This window comes from Lipotes vexillifer, unplaced genomic scaffold, assembly GCF_000442215.2.
Source record: "Lipotes vexillifer unplaced genomic scaffold, Lipotes_vexillifer_v1.1 scaffold58, whole genome shotgun sequence".
Classification (NCBI taxonomy): domain Eukaryota; kingdom Metazoa; phylum Chordata; class Mammalia; order Artiodactyla; family Lipotidae; genus Lipotes; species Lipotes vexillifer.
Window position 1 is genome coordinate 3389039 of NW_006781997.1, and position 25770 is coordinate 3414808.

Consider the following 25770-nt stretch of genomic DNA (forward strand, 5'->3'; position numbering starts at 1 on the left):
TATTTGCCTATGTAGGATAGCATCGTAGTGATGAATAGATAGGAAATTATAGCCGAGATAGTGCATTGTATCATCTACAGAGCATCTTTGAGTACTTACATATTCTCCCCCAGCAGGCAAGGCCTTCATTTCCCCTCAATCCTACTTTGAGGTAGAGAGAAAAATAAAGTCTAGGCCCATGGTTAGTATATATTTTGTTTTTGTTGAGTTAGTATTGCATTTTGTGGATGTAGCACAGTTTGTTTATCCATTTATCAGTTAATGGTTTGTTTCCAGTTTTGGGTGATTAAACATTTGCCTTCAGGTTTTTGTAGACATACGTTTTCACTTCTTTTGATTAGATACCAAATTCAATTCCCCATTTAATCAGCTTTGCCCCTTCGGAAGTTAGTTGACCAAATGAAATAAGTCAGAGAAAGAAAAATACTGTATGATGTCACTTGTATGTGGCATCTAAAAATGCCAAACTCATAGAAACAGAAACTAGAATGGTGGTTACCAGAGGGTAGGGGGTAGGGAAATGGGGAGATGTTGGTCAGAGGATACAAACTTCCAATTTGCTATAAATTATAATAAAAATAAAATTTCATCAGTCATTTCTTTTCTGTATATCTTTAGTAGTACAGCATTGTTTATATAGTATGCAAAATCATAAAGGTACAGTAGCTGCCTTGCTATTTGAGATGTTACAAATATGATTTTAATAACTCTTGCTAGGTAATTCACATTGTGTTCTATAGCTTCATTTAGTATAGCATGCCCTATGGCCTCATTACAAAAGCCTTAAAAGGTAACATGTTTCCATAATTGTCATTTTCAGTGGTAGGCAGACATAAACAGGTTTTTAAAATTACGTGTAACTCCACCTGGAGCATCAGGTTGTGTGTCAGGATTCATTCTTTTTAAACTACTTCTATGAGTCAGGATTAAAGTTTCGTAGGAAGACTGCCATGCTGCTGATTTGGTAATTGTTTATTGCATCTTAATTACAGAGAAAGGCTTCCTTTCCTTTCTTCCCGTTTGCTCAATTTTATGGGTCAATTTTTGTTTTCGAAAGGGTTTAGGTTAAGGGAGCTACAAATCAGAAGAATAAAGTTTCATGTTTTCTTTTACGTATATTCACTGGATGTATCTGGCAAGTACTTCAGCATTCCATCATGTCGGTGACTCAGGTGCTATAAACCAAGTAGTACAGTTGTTTGCTTTTGTCTTGCAGATCTACTTTTTTCTTCTCTTTATTCCCTCTTTCTTGATGCCAGGAAGTTTTATAAAACAAGAAAAGGCTTTTCCTTAAGTTGTCAGCCATGGGAAAAAATTTAGCAGATGACTGGTGCAAGAATAGAATAGTTAATGTCTTCTTGAAAAGATCATCATCTATTGTCTAGGCACTTGTCTTATTGAAATAGGTACAAGATGTATAAGGTAAAGCATAGCTTAAAATATTATGGTATAGGTCATTCCTGATTTGTGGTAATCAGCAGTGGAGGAACCTTTTATAAAGTTTTGGAAGAGGATACCATAAATCCTCAAGCTATCTTAGAAGTTTTTTGTTAGGCATGGTAACAATATACAAAAACCAATATTTAAAATATCTGTAACCTGTTATCAGGATATTAATATATAATTCAATATATAAGTAAAATATATATTCACTTTTATTCTACAAATAAATTAAATATTTAGTATTATAAATTATAGCACAAATGGTTCACCATAACATTCTGATAATTTCCACATCTTATGTTGAGTTTTGGAATTATTGATATGGTCTTTTGTCTTGCTTAGTTTTTACCAGTTTTAATGAATTCCTGTTTGAGCTACAGTTTGACAAAATAAATTTCATGAAATGAGTACCTATTAAACTGATAGTCATTAAGTAACATGGAGTTGCAATAAGCATAGACTTTCTCTTAATATCAACAATATTGTTTATAGTGCTTAATCTTCTCTTGGTTTTTAAGAGCAGTTACTTTCAAACATATTTTCCAGTTCCTGTGATGCTATGAAATTTGAAATACCTCTTGGTCAACTGGGCCATAGTAGAAAGAGTGAGACAGTGTGGTGCTCTTTTGTTGGGCTGCCTATATTTGAATCCTAGCTCTGCCAACTAAATATAAGCTGGTAGGTAGTGTTGGGGTGGGGGAATTTTGAGGGGCTGACTAGTAGAAACCGACCAATCAGGAAGGATGCCGTAAGTAGTGTCTCAAGGGCCCCTTTTTATGCCAGGAAGTAACTCTTTATTTGTTGGATGATGGAAAGTTCTCAGGATTGGGTTTGGGCAGCAGCTAGTGTTCAACCACAGTGAAAGTACTTCAGTACTGCTACAACTAATATATCTGTACTGGCGCATACTGGCCCAGTATCAGCCTGAGCTGTATGTTGGGCAAGAGAAAGAGTGAAATTCAAAGACCAGATCTCTGACTAACCTGTCTCTATAACCCTATGTGTCACTTAGACTCCAAATATGTGACCATCGGACAAAGTTATATACCCTGTTATCTAGTTTCTACACTTCTTAATCTGATCACCTTGTGCTGTCTTTGTGCTGCCTGAAACATCCTGTCCTAGTATTACTTGACAATCATCTTAATTTAAAGGTTTAATCTAGGACTAGTTGATGTCACCCAGTTAGTGGTTTATTCAGAAGTAGGTCTTGTCAGTAGCATCTTTGGAAAACAAAGGATAAAAAATATTGCTGCACATTTGATTCTCCTAAAGTTGCTTTGCGGTGTTTATATAGCATCTCTTAGCTTGCCAAGGAATTTATTTTCCTATTTGATTTACCAGTTGTATTGGAAATTCACGAGTTTCCTAGAGCTACCATAACAAAGGACACAAACAAGGTAGCTTAAACAACGGATATTTATTGTCTCACAGTGCTGGAGGTTAGAAGTCCAAAATCGAGGTGTCAGCAAAGTTAGTTCCTTCTGAGGGCTGTGAAGAAAAATCTGTTTCAGGCCTGTTTCTAGTGGTTTTCTGGCAATCTTGTTGTGTTCCTTTGCTTGTAGATGTATCACTCCAATCTCTGGTTTTCATCTTCACATGGTGTTCTCTCTGTATCTCTTTACATAGTCTTCTGTGTGCATGTCTGCATTCAGATTTCCCCTTTCGCATCAGTCTCATGACTTCATCTTGACTGTATCTGTGAAGTCCCTATTTCCAAATGAGGCTACATTCTGAGGTATTGGGGGTTAGGACTTCAACATCTTTTTGAAGGGACACAGTTCAACCAGTACCACCAGTATTAAAATTTTGATTTTGTTTCAATGATAGAAATTTGAGGATATCTGCTGTATTGGGTTTTGTTATTGTTTGTTTTAAATATCTTAAATTTTTCTTAAAGTCTAAATCGAATTTTTTCTAAATGATATAATAAACACTGGAGACCAGTAATCATCTAGATTATTAGTCATTTTCTATGGATATATTTACTACTTTGTGAAAATATTTTAGCTTTTGAAATTTCAGTGTAATTAAAGGTTGATGTGATGAATGACAATTTGAAGTCTGAATGCTACAGATACTATTTTTATTCCCTTGTGGAAACCCTTCTGGTAATGCTTGTACAGCCTAGCCTTGGTATGTTCTTTTATTGTACTCTTTCCTTAGGCAATGATTAATTTCTTATTTCCAGAAAGCTTCCACAAGATAATGAGAACAGGATCTCACATATAGTATTATAATAATGTTCTCTTGTCACCAATTCTTCATTAGCTTTGTACATTTACTTTAGAACTTCCTTGAAATTCTTCAAGTTATGTTGTATTCACAGGTGTGATTTAAGATGTTTTTTTTAAAAAATCAAATGGACAGCTCTCTGTTTTTTTAAAATGAAAATCACTGGGAAAATACAAGGTGACATATAAATATTCCCTTTAGCCACTTTTAGTATACTAATAGTGTAAACATATTTGTGCAGGTTTTGACTGGATCATCTCGTCAAAGTTATTCACCTCCTGGCTATCAAGATTTCAATAAGTGGGAGTCAGTGCTGAAAATAAAAGAAGGACTACTAAGGCAGAAAGAAATTGTAATTGATCGGTGAGTCTTTTTTTTTTAATTACTAAATATTTCAGGCATGCAGAAATGCAGATTAATAAAACAAATATCTTTGTACCCACTGCTTAGAGTTTAAGAAATAGAACCTTACAAGTACACTGATGTCTCATGTCTGTCCATACCCAATCCCAGTACTTTTAAGAACCACTATCAGAACTGAGGGTCAGTTGGTTTATCTGCCTGTCTATCTATCTATCTATCTATCTATCTATCTGTGTCTGTTTTCTACCATCTTCCCATTTACATTAGGGTAACTCATTATTTGGAAACTCCTCTCCATCTTTTTTGTACATGTAACAAGTTAGCTGCAATGCTGATGAACTATCAAAACTAGTGTCTTTGTGTTTTATACTTGGGAACTATCAAATTGGAAAGGTACTTTAAAGTGGTAGCTTCCTTTAACTAATGTATGTTAGATCTGATAGCACAGAAAGCATGAAAATCATGAATGTTTCAAATTAAATGACCTACAGATAAGAATTTTGAAAATTTGGGGAGACATTTCCAAAATTCTGCCTATTTCAGTACCAAAGCTCTGAAAACAAATTTCTTTAAACTTAATAGTCTCCTGATTATTCTCAGCAAAAAACCTTAATATTACTTAATTATTTATGATCTATATTGGTTCTACATCATTTATGTATACTTTTGGGATAGTTAAACATGTTGCATATCATGGTAATTGGGAAATAGTTTGAGGAGGCATTTTTTCTTAATCAGTGCTAGTTACTACTTATTTTCATGTGCTTATATGGGATAAAGTAGTAGATATTTTAGCCTTAAAATTAAATCCTAATTCAAACCTTTAAATATATTTAATAGTTGAAATTTCAAAAGATTTTGCTTAGAAACTTAGCAGTGTTAAGCAAGATCTGCTGGGAAATAAACTAGAGCATAGACATCTGGGCTTCCTTATTCTCCACTATGTTCTCAACACCTTGAACAGAGCCTGGCATGTAGTACATGTACTTAGTGCTTGATACTTTCATGCTTGATAAATGAATGAAGATTGTGAGAGATAGTTATAATTGATTTTATGAAAAGGCTATTTTAAAATATTAGATACTTCTAGTACAAGTGAATTTTATGTATAAATAATTATAGACCCTGTTGGATATATATTTTGAACACAAATAATTTAACTCATTGTATAGACTTGAAATTAATACCGTTTTTAAACCCACCAAAATTCAGACTTTCATTAATATGAATAGACTTGCCCTCAATCAGAATCACTTGGCTTTTATTATTTTTTAAACACCATTATACCATTCTATTGGGTATAAGTTAGTAAGTGTCTTAGTTCATTTGGGCTGCTATAATAAAATACCATAGACTGGGTAGCTTATAGACAGCAATATTTATTTTTCCCACTTCTGGAGGCTGAGAAGTCCCAAGGCACCGGCAGATTCAATGTCTGGTGAGAGCCAACCTCCTGATTCATAGATGGCCGTCTTGCTGTAACCTCCCGTGATGAAAGGGGCAAGGGAGCTCTCTAGAGCTTCTTTTGTAATGGCACTAATTGCATTCATGAGGATTCTGTCCTCATGACCTAGTCACCTCCCAAAGGCCCTCTACCCACTATACCACACATTGGGCATTAGGAGTTAATGTGTGAATTTGGGGGGCAGGGGTGTATGTCACAACATTCAGTCTATGGCAGTAAGAAATGCAGATAATTATTGATGTAATATATTAAAATATATTTATATTTGTCAATTTTGTATATATAGAAGGATACTAAGGAAATAATCCAAAATCATTCAAGTTGCTCAGTTGGCCAATTCTGTTATTTAATTTAAAAAAATTTTTTTATTGAAGTATAGTAGATTTACAGTGTTGTGTTAGTTTCAGGTATGCAGCAAAGTGATTCAGTTATATATGTGTGTGTGTGTGTGTGTGTGTGTATATACTTTTTCAGATTCATTGTCCATATAGGTTATTATAAAATATTGAGTATAATTCTCTGTGCTACACAGTACGTTCTTGTTATCTATTTTATATATAGTAGTGTGTATATTTACTCCCAAGTTTCTAATTTATCCCTTTCCCCCATCTTTCCCCTTTGGTAGCCATAAGTTTGTTTTCTATGTCTGTGAGTCTGTTTCTGTTTTGTAAATAAGTTCATTTGTATTTTTTTTTAAGATTCCACATATAAGTGATATCATATGATATTTGTCTTTGTCTGATTTACTTCACTTCGTATAATAATCTCTAGGTCCATCCATGTTGCTGCAGATGTCATTATTTCATTCTTTTTTATGGCTGAGTAATATTCCGTGGTATATATGTACCACACCTTCTTTATCCATTCATCTGTTGATGGGCATTTAGGTTGTTTCTGTGTCTTGGCTGTTGTAAATAGTGCTGCAGTGAACATCGGGGTGCATGTGTCTTTTCAGGTTATGGTTTTCTCTGGATATATAACCAGGATAGGATTGCAGGATCATATGGTAGCTCTCTATTTTTTGTTTTTTAAGGAACCTTCATACTGTTCTCCATGGTGGCTGTACCAATTTACATGCCCACCAACAGTGTAGGAGGGTTCCCTTTTCTCCACACCCTTTCCAGCATTTATTATTTGTAGACTTTTTGATAGTGACCATTCTGACTGGTGTGAGGTGGTATCTCATTGTAGTTTTGATTTGCATTTCTCTAATGATTAGCAGCGTTGAGCATCTTTTCATGTATCTTTTGGCCATCTGTATGTCTTCTTTGGAGAATTGTCTATTTAGGTCTTCTGCCCATTTTGGGCCGATTCTTTATTTAGTCTCATTTATGGATCTATGGTAGCCACATTGTTACGTAGGAGTTGGCTGGCCTAGGCTAGCCTTACCTGGATGGTCTTTATGCTCCATGGGGGTCTGTCATCCTCCAGTATGCTAACCAGGGTTTGTTCATAGGGTGAAGTTCAAAGAGAAAATGAAGCACACACGTTCTCTTGGAGCTTAGGCTCAGAACTGGCACAAAGTTCCTATGGATAATCTCTGTACCCTTAGTTTAATTTCTCTGTGAACCTAAAACTTCTCTAAAAAATAAAGTCTGCTTAAAAAAAAAAATATCACTTCCACTATGTTCTTATTGGTCATAAGGCCAGGAGACTTCACCTGTGGACAGTAGGAACAGCAAAATCACATCATAAAGGAGTATAAGTAATACAGGGAAGGGAATACTTGTGGATGTTTTTGTAAACAACCTACCACACCCAGTGTCTTAAATAATCTTTGATATTTGACATGCTTATTATAAAGTTTTTGATGATTAATGCATTTGATATTATATAAAACAGAGGAAGAAAAAGTAGCAACTCCTATTTCTAAAGCAACATGACCAGAATTTAAAAGTAAAAATGTTCATATATAAAGATCTTTATAACACATATAGTGATGAAAATTAGAACAAAATTATAGTATATCTTTTTTCCAGGAACCAGATTAGACTAATGGCCTTTAAAATGGTGATAACACATGCAGAGACTATTTCAGAGACAGAATTGACAGGATTTAGTTTCTTCCTGGATGGAACTGAGAGTAAAGATGCTGAACTTTTCTACTTTGGAATACAGTGTGGGTGATGATACCTTTTAAGTCACTTAACTAAAAATTGTATGCTGGATATTATTCCTGAAAAATATCAAGTTATTCATGATTGCATGAGAAAAATGTGGGGGTTTTTTTTTGCAATGCATATAGCTTTCGTAGACTTTGGATAATTAGGTCAAAACAGATAAATGTTAAGGAAAAATAACTGCTATAGAAACTGTTCTGATGGTTACCAGTGGGGAAGGGTTGGGGGTGGGGAGGGATAGATTGGGAGTTTGGGATTGACATGTACACACTGCCATATTTAAAATAGATAACCAACAAGGACCTACTGTATAGCACAGGTAATTCTCCTCAGTATTCTGTAATAACCTAAATAGAAAAAGAATTTGAAAATGACTAAATACATGTATATGTAAAACTGAATCACTTTGCTGTACACCTGCAACTAACATAACATTGTTAATCAACTATATAAAGTAAACATTTTTTTTTAATTAAAAAGAAAAAGAAACTGTTCTTAAATGTTCCCCATCTTGTGAGAAAAAGCAAATACGTTAATTTCAAAAACTACTCAGAGAAAAAAGGAGGAAACCTGGTTTCTAATGCTTTATATTTGACACTAACCATTTAGGTAATTCTGAATAGGGTACTTGACCTTTTGCATATTGATCTTCTCATCTGCCTGGATACAAGGAGTTTCACCACTTAAGCAAAAAATGAGGTTTTTGAAGATCACTCTTCTAGGCAACTCTCCTCTCCCACCTAGTTGTACAGCATGAGGATGCAGTGAATAAATGTATGTAAAAAGCGCTAATACTGTCTGATGCATAGTGGCCATCAGCAAATAGTAGCCACATTATACATGTTTTGTATATGTAATAGTTATGTTTATGTGCTTGTCTTAGTCGACTTTGATCTCTTCACAGAAGAGACAGTTTCATGTACATTTTATTACTCATAGTAGGTACTCACTAAATATTCATGCAGAGGAAATAGCCTCATTTTAATGAAAAAGAGGTTAAGGTTGTTGGTTAACCTATGCTGTTGCTGATACTAGTAGTTCATATGATGGTTTACACTTAGAAATTGCATAGCTTGTGCCGCTGAATTGAACAGATAAGATATAGGGGTGAGTCAGTGCACTGGAGCCAGATTCAGAGAGGAAACCCTATACCCTCTGTGGTGACAGCTGAGTTAATGCTATTAGTAAATGATACTGGCAGTATAGAGAATTCTCATTTTGTCATTACTTGCAATTTACAATATAGTATCTACAAATCTTCTTAAGATCTTGTCCAATAATAGAGAATCTGACTAGCCATTGTTTCTGGTTCTTGGAAAGGAGACTGTAAATCTTTAGAATGTCTTTTTTATTCATGAGCCCTGGAACACACCTGCATTTATGCCAATGAGGTGATTCTTGGGCCCTGGATAGCAGCTTCAGCTATTTACCATAGAGACCAACCCTGTGATCAGAGGGTTGGGACTTTTGAGCCGGTCCAGCCTCCAGGGAGAGGAGGAGGCTGGAGATTGAGTTCAGTGATTTAATCAATCTTGCCCACACAATGAAATTCTATAATAAAAAGTCTGGGAACTCCCCAGATGTGTAGCCATTTGGTTAGAAGTGTGGATGGCCTGGGGATCCCACTTGAGTCTGGCATCTGAAGTGAGGCTTTCTTGTTGGGGATCATGCCCTTAAAGCTGTGGAGTCTGATGCTAACTTAAGGTGTTTAGTGTCAGAATCAAATTTCACACAGTGTAGCAGTTGGCCTTGAAACAAAATAGATTCAGAAATTGATTTTATAAGGCTATATACCTAGGTGTAAACAACCAAAATAGATAGAAACAAACTATTGAAACTGTATTTAAATACTCAGATAAGCTGATAAAAATAACCAAATCTTACTTCAACACTTGTGATGGAGAATAAATATGACTCTTGCATTATGGGGTCCATCTCAAAGTAAAAGATGTTCTGCAAATTGCCATGAGCAAACTGTCATATGTTAATTGATCATATCTGTGAAGTTGGAATTTTAATAACTTTTAATAACCATGATATGTACACTTAGGCCTTGCTTTAGAAATATGATAAGTCCTAGCTTCTAAAGCAGATGAGTTTAGAAGGACACTTAAAATGAATTCCATTAAAAAAAAATCCACACTATACCAAAGAATCCACCACTGATTTTAAAAGTTTACCTAGCAAAATTATAATGTGATTTTACTTCCACATGTAATTAAATGAGAGACATATGCATTGCTGAAGGCTCAAATGGCAGTCAGCATTTTTTAGTAATAAAATATTTTTAAATTAAGGTATGGACATTTTTTTTAGACATACTATTTCACAATAGATTACAGTATAATGTAAATATAACTTTTATATGCACTGGGAAACCAAAAAATTCATGTGACTGGCTTTCTTGCAATATTCAGTTTATTGCTGTGGTCTGGAACCAAACCTGCAATATCTCCAAGGTCTGCCTTTAAATGTAAAAGCATCCTTTTAATATACTTTGGGAGTATTTTCAGGCTATACTCCCTTAACGCATTTACCGTTCTTCCTCTGACTACTCTTAGGAAATTCTCTTTATCACTGATTTTAAGTCATTTGATTAGGATGTTCCTTGGTTTAGTTTTCTTTTTGTTATTTGTGCTTTGGGTTCTTTGGTCTTCTTGAATCTGTGGGTGTGTCATTCTCAGCAGATTTGGAAAAAATTTGGCCAGTTTTCTACAAATACTTTTTCTTGCTCATTCCTCCTCCCCTCACCTCCCCTATAGGGATTCTAATTACACATATATTTGGCCTTTTAAAGAAATCCACAGCTCATTGATTCTCTGAGTTTTTGTTTTGTTTGTTTTGTTTCATTTATTTGTCTTTTTTTTCTGTTTCTTTTTGGATCATTTCTATTGATATGTCTTCAAATTCCCTAATCTTTTCTTCTGCAAATTCTAATCTGTCCTAATCCCATACAGGATAATATTTATGTCTTCCATGTCTCTGCTTAACGTATTATGTCTTTCTTCTAGTTTCTTGAACATATGAAAATAGTTACAATAATTGATTTAGTGTCCTTCACTATTAATTCTGTCATTTGTGTCAGTTCTAGCTCACTTGCAGTTGATTGGCTGTTCACCTTATTGTGGGTCATATTTTCTTGCTTCTTTGAGATGCCAGGCATTATGAATTTTAACTTGTTTTGGATGTTACATATTTTTGTATTCTTTTTTTAAAAATTTATTTATTTTTATTTTTGGCTGCGTTGGGTCTTGTTGCTGCATGCAGGCTTTCTCTAGTTGCAGCGAGAGGGGGTTACTCTTTGTTGCAGTGCACGGGCTTCTCATTGCGGTGGCTTCTCTTGTTGTGGAGCATGGGCTCTAGGTGTGTGGGCTTCAGTAGTTGCGGCACTTGGGCTCGGTGGTTGTGGCGTGCGGGCTGTAGAGCGCAGGCTCTGTAGTTGTGGCGCACGGGCTTAGTTGCTCCGCGGCTTGTGGGATCTTGCCGGACCAGGGCTCGAACCCGTGTCCCCTGCATTGGCAGACAGATTCTTAACCACAGTGCCACCAGGGAAGCCGTTATTTTTGTATTCTTGCACTTTGTTCTGAGCCCCAAATTGCCCTCAGTTGGAAATTGCTGCTGATACCCTGTAAATTATGAAGTTTTGGCACTTGGGAACAGGCACAATTCCAGGCCCCATGTGAGCCTCAGGCACTGTTTCTTCTAATCTTTTTGGCTAACATATCCCCCCACCCCCACCCCACAACGCCCCCTCCCCACTTAAAGTAGTTTCTTCACACATTCGTTAGTTAACACTCAACTGAATACTCAAGGGTGGCTCTGCACTGTGAACTCTAGCTGCCTTGGTTTCTCCAGATTACCAGCTTTGTTTTTTCAACTCAGAGAGGTCACTTTCCCTGTTCAGAGGCTAAGGCTTAAAACGGTAATCTCTGGCAATCTTAGGACTCACATAATTTGTTGTCCACCTCCCAGAAGTCACGGTGACTAATTGCCTGTTGTCCAGTGTCTTGAGAGTCTTTCTTACCTGTATTTTGTTTCATTTTGTAATTATGTCAAGGGGAAGGGCAAAACTGGTTCCTGTTACTCCATCTTGGCTGGAAGAGGAAGTTTAGTTTTCTTTGTAAAGTTTTACATTATTTGAAAAGTACCATGTGACTAATCTCTCCTAACTTATCTGTTTCCTGTTTGATGTTTTCTGTGTGGATGTTCTTAAAGGATAGCATATCTGAAAAACAAATAAAAACAGCTCTGAATAGAATAAGCTCTTTGATGTAGTCTGAACTTGCTCCAAAAGTTATTTTGTAAGTAATTTTGGAAAACATCAAGCTATTTGTTTACCCACATGTATCCTTATTATTCCTTGAAAGCACGTGCTCTTGCTCTTTTGCTCTCACTCTCTCTCTCACAACCTTAGTATGAGACTTGTTATTCAATTTTTGAAGATTAATGATAATACATATAAAGGTCTTAGCATGTTGCCTGGCACATAATGGTTTTCAAATGTTTAAGGCTACATATTCACAAAGTTAAATAATTTGATTAAAATAAGCTATGATCCACTGAGGAAATACTTGAATTTCAGTGTGTCTGGTTCCAGCATGAGGTTATATTAAAATGAAATTTCAGAGCTATCCAGAGATGCAAATCTGGCACCATGTGAGTTCTCCATCGTTGGAGATGTTTATGTGTAGACAATGCAACCTGGATGTTGTAGATAAGATGCAGGCATAGTACAGCAGTTGAGCTAGATGATATTTATAAAAATACCTCTCACCCCGACAATGAAATTTTCAGAAGCTTCAATTGGTATTAAGTGTTGAACAGAATTTGGACGAATGGAAATAATAATATTAAGGTAAAGACATTCCAGACTGAGATTGAAACAGTTTTTATGTTAGGCAACAAGAAGAAAGAGAGCAAAGCATGACTTTGTTAGAATCTAAGAAGAGTATTCTACAAAAGATTATGTTCTTTAAAGTGTCAGAAGTACTCTACAGTATAAACTTTTTCTGTATTTAACATATCTCATGGTACTGTGGTTTAAAAAGATTTCCTATTATGAATTTTAAGATTGATACTTTTAACTCTTATGCCAAATTAGAATACTGAAAGTTCTGCTTTTAATTATCACTTAGAAAAGTATATTTTTTGTAATGTGGTACCTCAACTTATGTTTTGCAGGCAGAAGCAACAAATCACCCACCTGCATGAAAGAATAAGGGATAATGAATTACGAGCACAACATGCCATGTTAGGACATTACGTAAATTGTGAGGATTCTTATGTGGCTAGTTTGCAGGTAAGATTATAAAGGATTTTGTAGTTGATTTATTAGTAAAACATGTAAATTATATACTAAGCTTGAAAGATTAGGACGTTTTTTGGAGTTAATAATCTGTTCACATGGTTCATATTTATATGTGTAGTGAAAGATGTCCAAGTGCTGTTTTCCATCTGTCCAGTTCACACCCTTTCCCCACACAAACAGGAGCTACTATTAACAGTTTCTAGTGTAGCCTTCCAGAGTTGACTTATATCACAACAAACACATATAAATGTATTTTATCCTCCTACCTTCACAAAAAGTATCAAAATAAATACAGTATTCAACACCTTGCTTCTTTCCCTTAATATTATATAAAATTATATAAAATAGTGGTTATTTTCATATCATTACATAGGCAGCATCCCTTTCCTTTGCTTTTACAGCTGCTTGATTTCCCATTTTATGGAGACAGCATAATTTATTCAACCTGTCTCTACTTGTCAAAATTTGGGTTGTTTCTAGTTTGGGACTATTATACATAATCTTATAAAAGTGAAACGCTGTACTCATTAAACAATAACTCACCATTTCACTTCCCGACCCCTGGCAACTACCATTCTACTTCATGTCTCTATAATTTTTATTACTCCAGGTATCTCATGTTAAGTGGAATTATACAGTATTTGTCTTTTTTGTGACTAGCATATTTCACTTAGCATAATATCCTCAAGGTTCATCCATGTTGTAGCATGTGTCAGAATTTCCTTCCTTTTTAAGGCTGAATAATATCCCATTTTATGTATACTATACCGCATGTGTCAGAATTTCCTTCCTTTTTAAGGCTGAATAATATCCCATTTTATGTATACCACATTTTGCTTTTCCCCTCATCTTTCAATGGACACTTGGGCTGAAGCCACATTTTAGCTATAGTGAATAATGCTGCTATGAACATTTTTTATATTATTTATTTGAACATGGGTGTACAAATATCTCTTTGAGACCCTGCTTTCATTTCTTTTGAGTATATACCCAGAAATGGAATTGCTGGATCATATGGTAATTCTGTTTAAATTTTTGAGGAACTGCCACACCGTTTTACCACAGTGGAGGTACCATTTTGCATTCCCACCAATAGTGTAGAAGTGTTCTACTTTCTCCACATTGTCACCACCACTTGTTATTTTCTGGTTTTTGATAGTAACCATCCTGATGATATCTCATTGTAATTTTGATTTGCATTTTCCTAATGATTAATGATGTTGAGCATCTTCATGTACTTATTGGCTACTTCTCTATCTTCTTTGGAGAAAGGTCTATTCAAGTCCTTTGCCCATTTTTAAATTGGACTTTTTGGTTTTTTCTTTATTGAGTTTTAGAGATTCTCTATTCTGGATATTAATCCTTTGTCAGATATATGATTTGCAAATATTTTTTCTCATTCTGTGGGTTGCCTTCTTATTCTGTTGATAGTCCTTTGTGTCTTTTCATGCACGAGATTTTTAAATTTTCATGAAGTCCGATTTGTCTACTTTTCTTTTATTGCCTGTGTCTTTGGTGTCGTAACCAAGAAATCATTACCAAATCCAGTGTCATGAAGCTTTTGCCACATGTTTTCTTCTAAGAGTTTTATAGTTTTAGGTCTTACATTTAGGTCTTAGATCCCTTACAAGTTAATTCTTGTATATGGTGTTAGGTAAGGGTCCAACTTCATTCTTTTTGCATGTGGATATCCAGTTTTCCCAGCATCATTTGTTGAAAAGACAATCTTTTCCCCATTGAATTGTCTTGGTACCTTGTCAAAAGTCATTTGACCATATATGTGAGGGTTTATTTCTGGGTTCTCTATTCTGTTCCATTGGTCTATATATGTCTCTCCTTATGCCAATACCACACTGTTTTGATTACTGTAGCTTTGTAGACAGTTTTGAAATCACAGAGTGTAAGTCCTCCTCTGTCCCCCTTTTTCAAGATTGTTTTGGTTATTTGTAATCCCTTGAGATTCTATATGAATGTTAGGGTGGGTTTTTCTATTTATGCGAAAAGTATGTTATTGGGATTTTGATAGGGATTGCATTTGAATCTGTAGATCACTTTGAGTAGTATTGACATCTTAACAATATTAAGTTTTTCAGTCCATGATCATGGGATATATTTCCATTTATTTGTGTCATCTTCAGTTTCTTTCAGCAGTGTTTTTTAGTTTTCATTGTACAATTCTTTTACTTCTTCGGCTAAGTTACATCTTAAGTATTTTATTCTTCTTGATACTATTGTAGATGGAATTGTTTTCATAATTTCCTCTTCAGATCATTTATTATTAGTGTGTGTAGAGATGCAATTAAATTTTCTGTATTAACTTTGTATTCTGATACTTTGCTGAATCCATTCTTTTTTTTTTTTTCTTTTTAATTTCTCCAGCTCAAACCCAGGAGGGTGGAGATACATTTTAAAAAAAATATATTTATTTAGTTACTTATTTGGTTGCACTGGGTCTTAGTTGTGGCAGGCGGGCTCCTTAGTTGTGGCATGTAAACTCTTAGTTGCAGCATGCACGTGGGATCTAGTTCCCTGACCAAGGATCAAACCCAGCATGCCTGTGTTGGGAGCATGGAGTCTTATCCACTGCGCCACCAGGGAAGTCCCTGAATCCATTCTTTATTGCTAAAGAATGTATATGATCATATCATCTGTGAACAGTGATAATTTTACATCTTCCTTTTCAATTTGGATGCCTTTAATTTCTTTTTCTTGCCTAATTGCTCTGGCTAGAACTTCCAGTACTCTGTTCAATAGAAGTGTTGTAAGTGGGAATCCTTTTTCCTGATCTTAGAGGAGATGCTTTCAGTCCTTCACCATTGAGTATGATGTTCGCTGTGGGTTTTTTCTATATAGCTTTTATTATGTTGAGTAGTTTTCTTCTTTTCCTAGCTTTTTGTGTGTTTTTATCATAAAAGTGTGTCACATTTTGCTACATGCTCTTTTCAGCCTCAGTTGAGATGATTGTTTTTCTTTTTTTGCTGTTTTTGTGCTGTATAATAGCATTGATTGATTTTTTTTTTTTTTGGCGGTACATGGGCCTCTCACTGCTGTGGCCTCTCCTGTTGTGGAGCACAGGCTCCGGGCTCACAGGCTCAGCGGCCATGGCCCACAGGCCCAGCCGCTCCGCGGCATGTGGGATCCTCCCGGACCGGGTCACGAACCCGTGTCCCCTGCATCGGCAGGTGGACTCTCAACCACTGTGCCACCAGGGAAGCCTGCATTCATTGAGTTTTGAATGTTAAACCACCCTTACATTCCAGGAATAAATCCCACCTAATCATGGAGTATAAGCTAAATTCAGTTTGCTAATATTTTGTTGAGGATTTTTATACCAGTGTTTAAAAGGGTTGTTGGTCTGTAGTTTTCGTCTAGTGTCTTCATCTGGCTTTGGTATCAGAACAATGCTGACCTCAGAATGGGTTAGCAAGTGTTCCATCCTCTTCCAGTCTTTAGAAAAGTTTGAGAAAGATAGATACTAGTTCTTCTTTAAATGTTTGGTAGAATTTGCCAGTGAAGCCATCAGGTTCAGGGCTAGGGCTTTTGTTTGTTTGGAGATTTTTGATTACTGATTCAATCTCCTTAGTAGTTGTAGGTCTACTCAGATTTTCTACTTCTTCATGATTTAGTGTTAGTAGGTTTTGCTTCTAGGAATTCGCCATTTCATCTAGTTTTTCCAATTTGTTGAACAGTTAATTCTTTATACTACTCTTTTATAATCCTTTTTTTGATAGAATTGATATTGTCTCCATTTAAATTTCTGATTTTAGTAATTTGAGTCTTCTTTTTTTCTTAGGCCATCTAGCAAAAGTTTTGTTAATTTTGTTCTTTTCAAAGAACCAACTTTTGGTTTCATTTATTTTCTCTATTATTTTTCTATTCTTTATTTCATTTATCTCTGCTCTGATCTTTATTTTCTTCCTTCTGATAGCTTTGGATTTATTTTTTTCTTCTTTTTTCAGTTCCTTATGTTGTAAAGTTATGTTGTTGATTTGAGATCTTTTTCTTGTTTTCTCCATATGGATTTAATATATATTTCTCCTAAGACTGACGTTGAACTTCTTTTTATATGTTTAAGACCCGTTCATGTTTCTTTTTCTGTGAATTGCTTTTTCGTATTTTTTGCTTATTTTTTCTATATTGGTTTTTTTGCTTATGGATTTTATGAACCCTTTAATGGAAAAAAGTTAATTTCTTTTACATATAATTTGATTTGGAAATGCATTTTCTGAATTGTCATAATATTTTCATTCTATTTATATCATTTTCTCATTTTTTTCCTTTATCTATTTTTTTCTACCATGAAGTCTCTCTAATTCTGATGAGTATTTTATAAATAAACCATTTTAGAAATGAACCCATTAAACAAACAATTATTAAACATCCACTGTGCTAAATTCTGAGGTCACAAAAGTGAAAAATAGTTCCTGCCTTCATGAATCTCAGACTATAAAGGGAGAGACCATATAGGTAAATGCATTTACCCAATCCTTTAGAATTTATTATGATTCCTATAGATTAGGCATTGTCTAGGTGCTAGGAATAGAAATGTGAACGAGATTGGTTTTGTCCTTGAGAGTACAGTCTAATGGGAACACAGACATAGAGTCTATGACGCCTCATAACAAAATGTATATGGCCAGAAGGACTACTTTCTGTTTTTAAGAATTGTCCTTAATATTTGTTTTTATATATTTCTATGTAAACTTTATAATTGACTTGTTTATTTACAAAAAGAAGAAAAACTATTAGCAAATTACTTAATGGTGGTATGTACTTCTGTTTGGTCACTTTCATTAACATCTTTATTCCTAGAATTTAAAAAAATCAATTTAAGTGGATTTTTTCCCCCCATTATATTTTCAAACTTGTAGTTTTATTGAAGGCATTGTTATATTAAAATCAGGACATATTAAAGACCAAATAACTATCAGACTTATTTGAGGCAGAGGCACTTAACAGAGATTCCAGCTTGTTTATCATACTTCAGTTACTAGTGTATCAAATACCTTGTTATTATGTGGTTTCATCTTCAAGTTCCATCACATGATAGCAAGGCTCTGTCATACTGAGATTAATAGTGTACAGTTATTCGAAAGTGGTATTTCTATACTACTTAAGTAGTACAAGTTGCTTTGATAAGGGTATTTTAATACAACCATGCAGTTTCTCCTTATAACTTTATTATTCTGAATAAAGGTTTTACTTGAATTATACAATTATTATTATATTACCACAAGCATTTAAAACTCACATTATCTGCAAGCTGAAGAAAATGTTTTTTGACACAGCATCAGGCCAGAAGAGGGCTCTCTAAGTCAGTCTGCAAGGACAGATAGAAATATCTGGAAAGGTAAGGAAAATGGGCTGCTGAAAATATTAGAAGTTTAAATTATGTGGGGAATTAAAATATTGTTGAGAAATTCATTTTAAAAGATAAGTGCAATTAATAAAAGGAAATACAAGAAAAACCCTAAGTAAATGGGTATGATAAATATATAAGATAAACATTTTTCCAGGAGATTGATACAGAGAGTGGATAAAACAGCAAAAGTTTAGGAGAAACAACTAATAAGATAATAAAATTTTCTTTAGTGAAGGAATTATTTTGGCATGTGAGTAGTGTTTTTATTTTTCTTCACGATTTCATTGAATAGATTTGACATGTAATATGGTGTAAGTTTAAGGTGTGTGGCATGTTACTTTGATACATTTGTATGTAATATGATTGCTATTATAGTGGTATTTATCACATTACATAACTTATATATAGTACGATATAATTGTCTGTATTCATTACACTGTGCATTAGGTTTTTATGGCATATTTACTACTTGTTAAAGTTTTACCCTTAAACACCATCACTCTTTTCCCCTGTGGGAGCTCCCTGCCACCCGTCCCTGGTAAGGAGGTACTCTTATGTTTTTTACAGGTTTAACTTTTTAGATTCCACATATAAATGGTATCATACAATACTTGCCTTTCTCTGATTTATCTCACTTAGCATAATGTGCTTAAGGTCTACCCATGTTCTCTCAAATGGAAGATATCCTCCTTTCTCATGGCTGAGTAATATTCCATTGTGTGTTACATCTTTCATCGATTCGTCTGTTGATGGGCATTGGGCTGTTTCCATACCTTGGCTGTTGTGAATAATGCTGCAATAACCATGGGGGGTGCATGTATCTTCTAGAAATCCTGTTTTCATTTCCTTTGGGTATATGCCCAGAGATGTAATTGCTGGATCACATGGTAGATTTGTCTTTTATTTTTTTGAGGAGCCTTATTGTTTTCTGTAGTGGCCACACCAATTTACATTCCCGCCAACCAAGTTTTTTTTTTTTTTTTTTAACATCTTTATTGGCGTATAATTGCTTTACAATGGTGTTAGTTTCTGCTTTACAACGAAGTGAATCAGTTATAAATATACATATGTTCCCATATCTCTTCCCTCTTGCGTCTCCCTCCCTCCCACCCTCCCTATCCCACCCCTCTAGGTGGTCACAAACCACCTAGGTGATCTCCCTGTGCCATGCAGCTGCTTCCCACTAGCTGTCCACCCTTCATTTCGTAGCATATATATGTCCATGCCACTCTCTCACTTCGTCACAGCTTACCCGTCCCCCTCCCCATATCCTCAAGTCCATGCTCTAGTAGGTCTGTGTCTTTATTCCCGTCCTACCTCTAGGCTCTCCATGACATTGTTTTTTTTTCATACATTCCATATGTATGTGTTAGTATATGGTATTTGTTTTTCTCCTTCTGACTTACTTCACTCTGTATGACAGACTCCAGGTCCATCCACCTCACTACGAATAATTTAATTTTGTTTCTTTTTATTGCTGAGTAATATTCCGTTGTATATATCTGCCACATCTTCTTTATCCAATCATCTGTTAATGGACACGTCAGTTGCTTCCATGTCCTGGCTATTGTAAATAGAGCTGCAGTGGACATATTGGTACATGACTCTTTTTGAATTATGGTTTTCTCAGGGTATGTGCCCAGTAGTGGGATTGCTGGGTCGTATGGTAGTTCTATTTGTAGTTTTTTAAGGAACCTCCATACTGTTCTCCATAGTGTCTGTATCAATTTACATTCCCATCAACAGTGCAAGAGTGTTCCCTTTTCTCCACACCCTCTCCAGCATTTATTGTTTCTAGAATTTTTGATGATGGTCATTCTGACCGGTGTGAGATGATATCTCATTGTAGTTTTGAATGCATTTCTCTAATGATTATTGATGTTGAGCATTCTTTCATGTCTTTGTTGACAATCTGTATATCTTCTTTGGAGAAATGTCTATGTAGGTCTTCTGCCCATGTTTGGATTGGGTTGTTGGTTTTTTTGTTATTGAGCTGCATGAGCTGCTTGTAAATTTTGGAGATTAATCCTTTGTCAGTTGCTTCATTTGCAAATATTTTCTCCCATTCTGAGGGTTTCCGCTAAGAGTTTTATAGTGTCTGGCCTTACATTTAGGTCTTTAATCCATTTTGAGCTTATTTTTGTGTATGGTGTTAGGGAGTGTTCTAATTTCATACTTTTACATGTACCTGTCCAGTTTCCCCAGCACCAATTATTGAAGAGGTTGTCTTTTCTCCACTGTATACTCTTGCCTCCTTTATCAAAGATAAGGTGACCATATGTGCATGGGTTTATCTCTGGGCTTTCTGTCCTGTTCCTTTGATCTATATTTCTGTTTTTGTGCCAGTGCCATGCTGTCTTGATTACTGTAGCTTTGTAGTATAGTCTGAAGTCAGGGAGCCTGATTCCTCCAGCTCCAGTTTTCGTTCTCAAGATTGCTTTGGCTATTCAGGGTCTTTTGTGTTTCCATATAAATTGTGAAATTTTTTGTTCTAGTTCTGTAAAAATTGCCAGTGTTAGTTTGATAGGGATTGCATTGAATCTGTAGATTGCTTTGCGTGGTAGAGTCATTTTCACAATGTTGATTCTTCCAATCCAAGAACATGGTATATCTCTCCATCTGTTTGTATCATCTTTAATTTCTTTCATCAGTGTCTTATAATTTTCTGCATACAGGTCTTTTGTCTTCTTAGGTAGGTTTATTCCTAGATATTTTATTCTTTTTGTTGCAGTGGTAAATGGGAGTGTTTTCTTAATTTCACTTTCAGATTTTTCATCATTAGTGTATAAGAATGCCAGAGATTTCTGTGCATTAATTTTGTATCCTGCTACTTTACCAAATTCATTGATTAGCTCTAGTAGTTTTCTGGTAGCATCTTTGGGATTCTCTCTGTATAGTATCCTGTCATCTGCAAACAGTGACAGCTTTACTTCTTCTTTTCTGATTTGGATTCCTTTTATTTCTTTTTCTTCTCTGATTTCTGTGGCTAGAACTTCCAAAACTATGTTGAATAAGAGTCGTGGGAGTGGGCAACCTTGTCTTGTTCCTGATCTTAGTGGAAATGGTTTCAGTTTTTCACCATTGAGGATGATGTTGGCTGTGGGTTTGTCATGTATGGCCTTTATTATGCTGAGGAAAGTTCCCTCTGTGCCTACTTTCTGCAGGGTTTTTATCATAAATGGGTGTTGAATTTTGTCGAAAGCTTTCTCTGCATCTAATGAGATGATCGTATGGTTTTTCTTCTTCAGTTTGTTAATATGGTGTATCACATTGATTGATTTGTGTATATTGAAGAATCCTTGCCTTCCTGGGATAAATCCCACTTGATCATGGTGTATGGTCCTTTTAATGTGTTGTTGGATTCTGTGTGCTAGTATTTTGTTGAGGATTTTTGCATCTATATTCATCAGTGATATTGGTCTGTAATTTTCTTTTTTTGTAGTATCTTTGTCTGGTTTTGATATCAGGGTGATGGTGGCCTGATAGAATGAGTTTGGGAGTGTTCCTTCCTCTGCAGATTTTTGGAAGAGTTTGAGAAGGATAGCTGTTAGCTCTTCTCTCAGTGTTTAATAGAATTCACCTGTGAAGCTATCTGGTCCTGGGCTTTTGTTTGTTGGAAGTTTTTTTTTTTTGTGTGTGTGTGGTACGCGGGCCTCTCACTGTTGTTGCCTCTCCCGCTGCGGAGCACAGGCTCCGCACGCGCAGGCCCAGCAGCCATGGCTCATGGGCCCAGCCCCTCCGCGGCATGTGGGATCTTCCCAGACTTTAGCACAAACCTGTGTCCCCTGCATCGGCTGGCGGATTCCCAACCACTGCGCCACCAGTGAAGCCCTATTGGAAGACTTTTAATCACAGTTTCAATTTCAGTGCTTGTGATTCGTCTGTTCATATTTTCTATTTCTTCCTGATTCAATCTTGGCAGGTTGTGCATTTCTAAGAATTTGTCCATTTCTTCCAGGTTGTTCATTTTATTGGCAGGGAGTTGCTTGTAGTAGTCTCTCATGATCTTTTGTATTTCTGCAGTGTCACTTGTTACTTCTCCTTTTTCATTTCTAATTCTATTGATTTGAGCCTTCTCCCTGTTTTTCTTGATGAGTCTGGCTAATGGTTTATCAATTTTGTTTATCTTCTCAAAGAACCAGCTTTTAGTTTCATTGATCTTTGCTATCGTTTCCTTCATTTCTTTTTCATTTATTTCTGCTCTGATCTTTATGATTTCTTTCATTCTGCTAAATTTGGGGGGTTTTGTTTGTCTTTCTCTAATTGCTTTAGTTGCAAGGTTAGGTTGTTTATTTGAAATGCTTCCTGTTTCTTAAGGTAGGATTGTATTGCTCTAAACTTCCCTCTTACAACTGCTTTTGTTGCATCCCATAGGTTTGGGGTCATCGTGTCTCCATTGTCATTTGTTTCTAGGTATATTTTGATTTCCTCTTTGATTTCTTCAGTGATCACTTCATTATTAAGTAGTGTATTGTTTAGCCTCCATGTGTTTGTATTTTTTACAGATCTTTTCCTGTAATTGATATCTCGTCTCATAGCGTTGTGGTCGGAAAAGATACTTGATACGATTTCAATTTTCTTAAATTTACCAAGGCTAGATTTGTGACCCAAGATATGATCTGTCCTGGGGAATGTTCCATGAGCACTTCAGAAAAATGTGTATTCTGTTGTTTTTGCATGGAACGTCCTATAAATATCAATTAAGTCCATCTTGTTTAATGTATCATTTAAAGCTTGTGTTTCCTTATTTATTTTCATTTTGGATGATCTCTCCATTGATGAAAGTCGGGTGTTACAAAGTCCCCTACTATGATTGTGTTACTGTCGATTTCCCCTTTTATGGCTGTTAGCATTTGCCTTATGTATTGAGGTGCTCCGAGGTTGGGTGCATAAATATTTAGAATTGTTATATATTCTTCTTGGATTGATCCCTTGATCATTATGTAGGGTCCTTGTTTGTCTCTTCTAATAGTCTTTATTTTTAAGTCTATTTTGTCTGATATGAGAATTGCTACTCCAGCTTTCTTTTGATTTCCATTTGCATGGAATATCTTTTTCCATCCCCTCACTTTCAGTCTGTAGGTGTCCCTAGGTGTGAAGTGGGTCTCTTGTAGACAGCAAATATACGGGTCTTGTTTTTGTATCCATTCAGCCCGTCTGTGTCTTTTAGTGGGAGCATTTAATCCATTTACATTTAAGGTAATTATCGATAGGTATGTTCCTATTACCATTTACTTAATTGTTTGGGGTTTGTTATTGTAGGTCTTTTCCTTCTTTTGTGTTTCCTGCCTAGAGAAGTTCCTTTAGCATTTGCTGTAAAGCTGGGTTGGTGGAGCTGAACTCTCTCAGCTTTTGCTTATCTGTAAAGGTTTTAATTTCTCCATCAAATCTGAATGAGATCCTTGCTGGGTAGAGTAATCTTGGTTGCAGGTTTTTCTCCTTCATCACTTTAAATATGTCCTGCCACTCCCTTCTGGCTTGCAGAGTTTCTGCTGAAAGATCAGCTGTTAACCTTATGGGGATTCCCTTGTGTGTTGTTTGTTGTTTCTCCCTTGCTGCCTTTAATATGTTTTCTTTATATTTAATTTTTGATAGTTTGATTAATATGTGTCTTGGTGTGTTTCTCCTTGGATTTATCCTGTATGGGACTCTCTGTGCTTCCTGGACTTGCTTAACTATTTCCTTTCCCATATTAGGGAAGTTTTCAACTATAATCTCTTCAAATATTTTCTCAGTCCTTTTCTTTTTCTCTTCTTCTTCTGGGACCCCTATAATTCGAATGTTGGTGCATTTAATGTTGTCCCAGAGTTCTCTGAGACTGTCCTCAGTTCTTTTCATTCCTTTTTCTTTATTCTGCTCTGCAGTAGTTATTTCCACTATTTTATCTTCCAGGTCACTTATCCGTTCTTCTGTCTCAGTTATTCTGCTATTGATCCCTTCTAGAGTATTTTTCATTTCATTTATTGAGTTGTTCATCATTGCTTGTTTCCTCTTTAGTCCTTCTAGGTCCTTGTTAAATGTTTCTTGCATTTATTCTATTTCCAAGATTTTGGATCATGTTTACTATCATTATTCTGAATTCTTTTTCAGGTAGACTGCCTATTTCCTCTTCATTTGTTAGGTCTGGTGGCTGTTTACCTTGCTCCTTCATCTGCTGGGTGTTTTTCTATCTTTTCATTTTGCTTATCTTACTGTGTTTGGGGTCTCCTTTTCGCAGGCTGCAGGTTCGCAGTTCCCATTGTTTTTGGTGTCTGTGGCTAAGGTTGGTTCAGTGGGTTTCCTGGTGGAGGGGACTAGTGCCTGTGTTCTGGTGGATGAGGCTGGATCTTGTCTTTCTGGTGGGCAGGTCCATGTCTGGTGGTGTATTTTGGGGTGTCTTTGGCCTTATTATGATTTTAGGCAGCCTCTCTGCTAATGGGTGGGGCTGTGTTCCTGTCTTGCTAGTTGTTTGGCATAGGGTGTCCAGCACTGTAGCTTGCTGGTCGTTGAGTGAAGCTGTGTCTTGGTGTTGAGATGGAGATCTCTGGGAGATTTTCACCATTTGATATTACGTGTAGCTGGGAGGTCTCTTGTGGACCAGTGTCGTGAAGTTGGCTCTCCCACATCTCAGAGGCACAGCACTGACTCCTGGCTGCAGCACCAAGAGCCTTTCATCCACATGGCTCAGAATAAAAGGGAGAAAAAAGAGAAAGAAAGAAAGAAAGAGGATAAAATAAAGTAGGGTAAAATAAAGTTATTAAAATTAAAAATAAAATATAATTATTTAGAAAAAAATTTTAAGTAAAAAAAAAAAAAAGAAAAAACTTGACGGTCAGAACCCTAGGACAAATGGTGAAAGCAAAGCTATACAGACAAAATCTCACACAGAAGCATACACATACATACTCACAAAAAGAGGAAAAGGGGAAAAAATAATATATCTTGCTCCCAAAGTCCACCTCCTCAATTTGGGATGATTTGTTGTCTATTCAGGTATTCCACAGATGCAGGGAACATCACGTTGATTCTGGAGATTTAATCCGCTGCTCCGGAGGCTGCTGGGAGAAATTTCCCTTTCTCTTCTTTGTTCGCACAGCTCCCAGGGGTTCAGCTTTGGATTTGAACCCGCTTTTGTGGGTCGTCTGAGGGCGTCTGTTCTTCACTCAGACAGGACGGGGTTAAAGGAGCAGCTGATTCGGGGGCTCTGGCCCACTCAGGCCAAGGGGAGGGAGGGGTACGGATGCTGGGCGAGCCTGCGGTGGCAGAGGCCGGTGTGACATTGCACCAGTCTCAGGCGCTCCGTGCGTTCTCCCGGGGAAGTTGTCCCTGGATCACGGGACCCTGGCAGTGGCAGGCTGCACAGGCTTCCGGGACGGGCGGTGTGGATAGTGACCTGTGCTCGCACACAGGCTTCTTGGTGGCTGCAGCAGCAGCCTTAGTGTCTCATGTCCGTCTCTGGGGTCCGCTCTGATAGCCGCGGCTCGTGCCTGTCTCT

At 36.2% G+C, this 25770-nt stretch overlaps 1 protein-coding gene across 2 annotated transcripts in view; it reads left to right on the forward strand.

Moving 5' to 3' along the window:
* CEP85L (centrosomal protein 85L) overlaps positions 1–25770 on the forward strand; it is a 174528-nt gene that overhangs the window by 90904 nt on the left and 57854 nt on the right. For both annotated transcript variants that reach the window (XM_007454913.1, XM_007454912.1), the window contains exons 4-5: positions 3920–4041; positions 12808–12925. In XM_007454913.1, coding sequence (XP_007454975.1) covers positions 3920–4041; positions 12808–12925 — 240 coding nt within the window. The remainder of the gene's footprint in view (positions 1–3919; positions 4042–12807; positions 12926–25770) is intronic.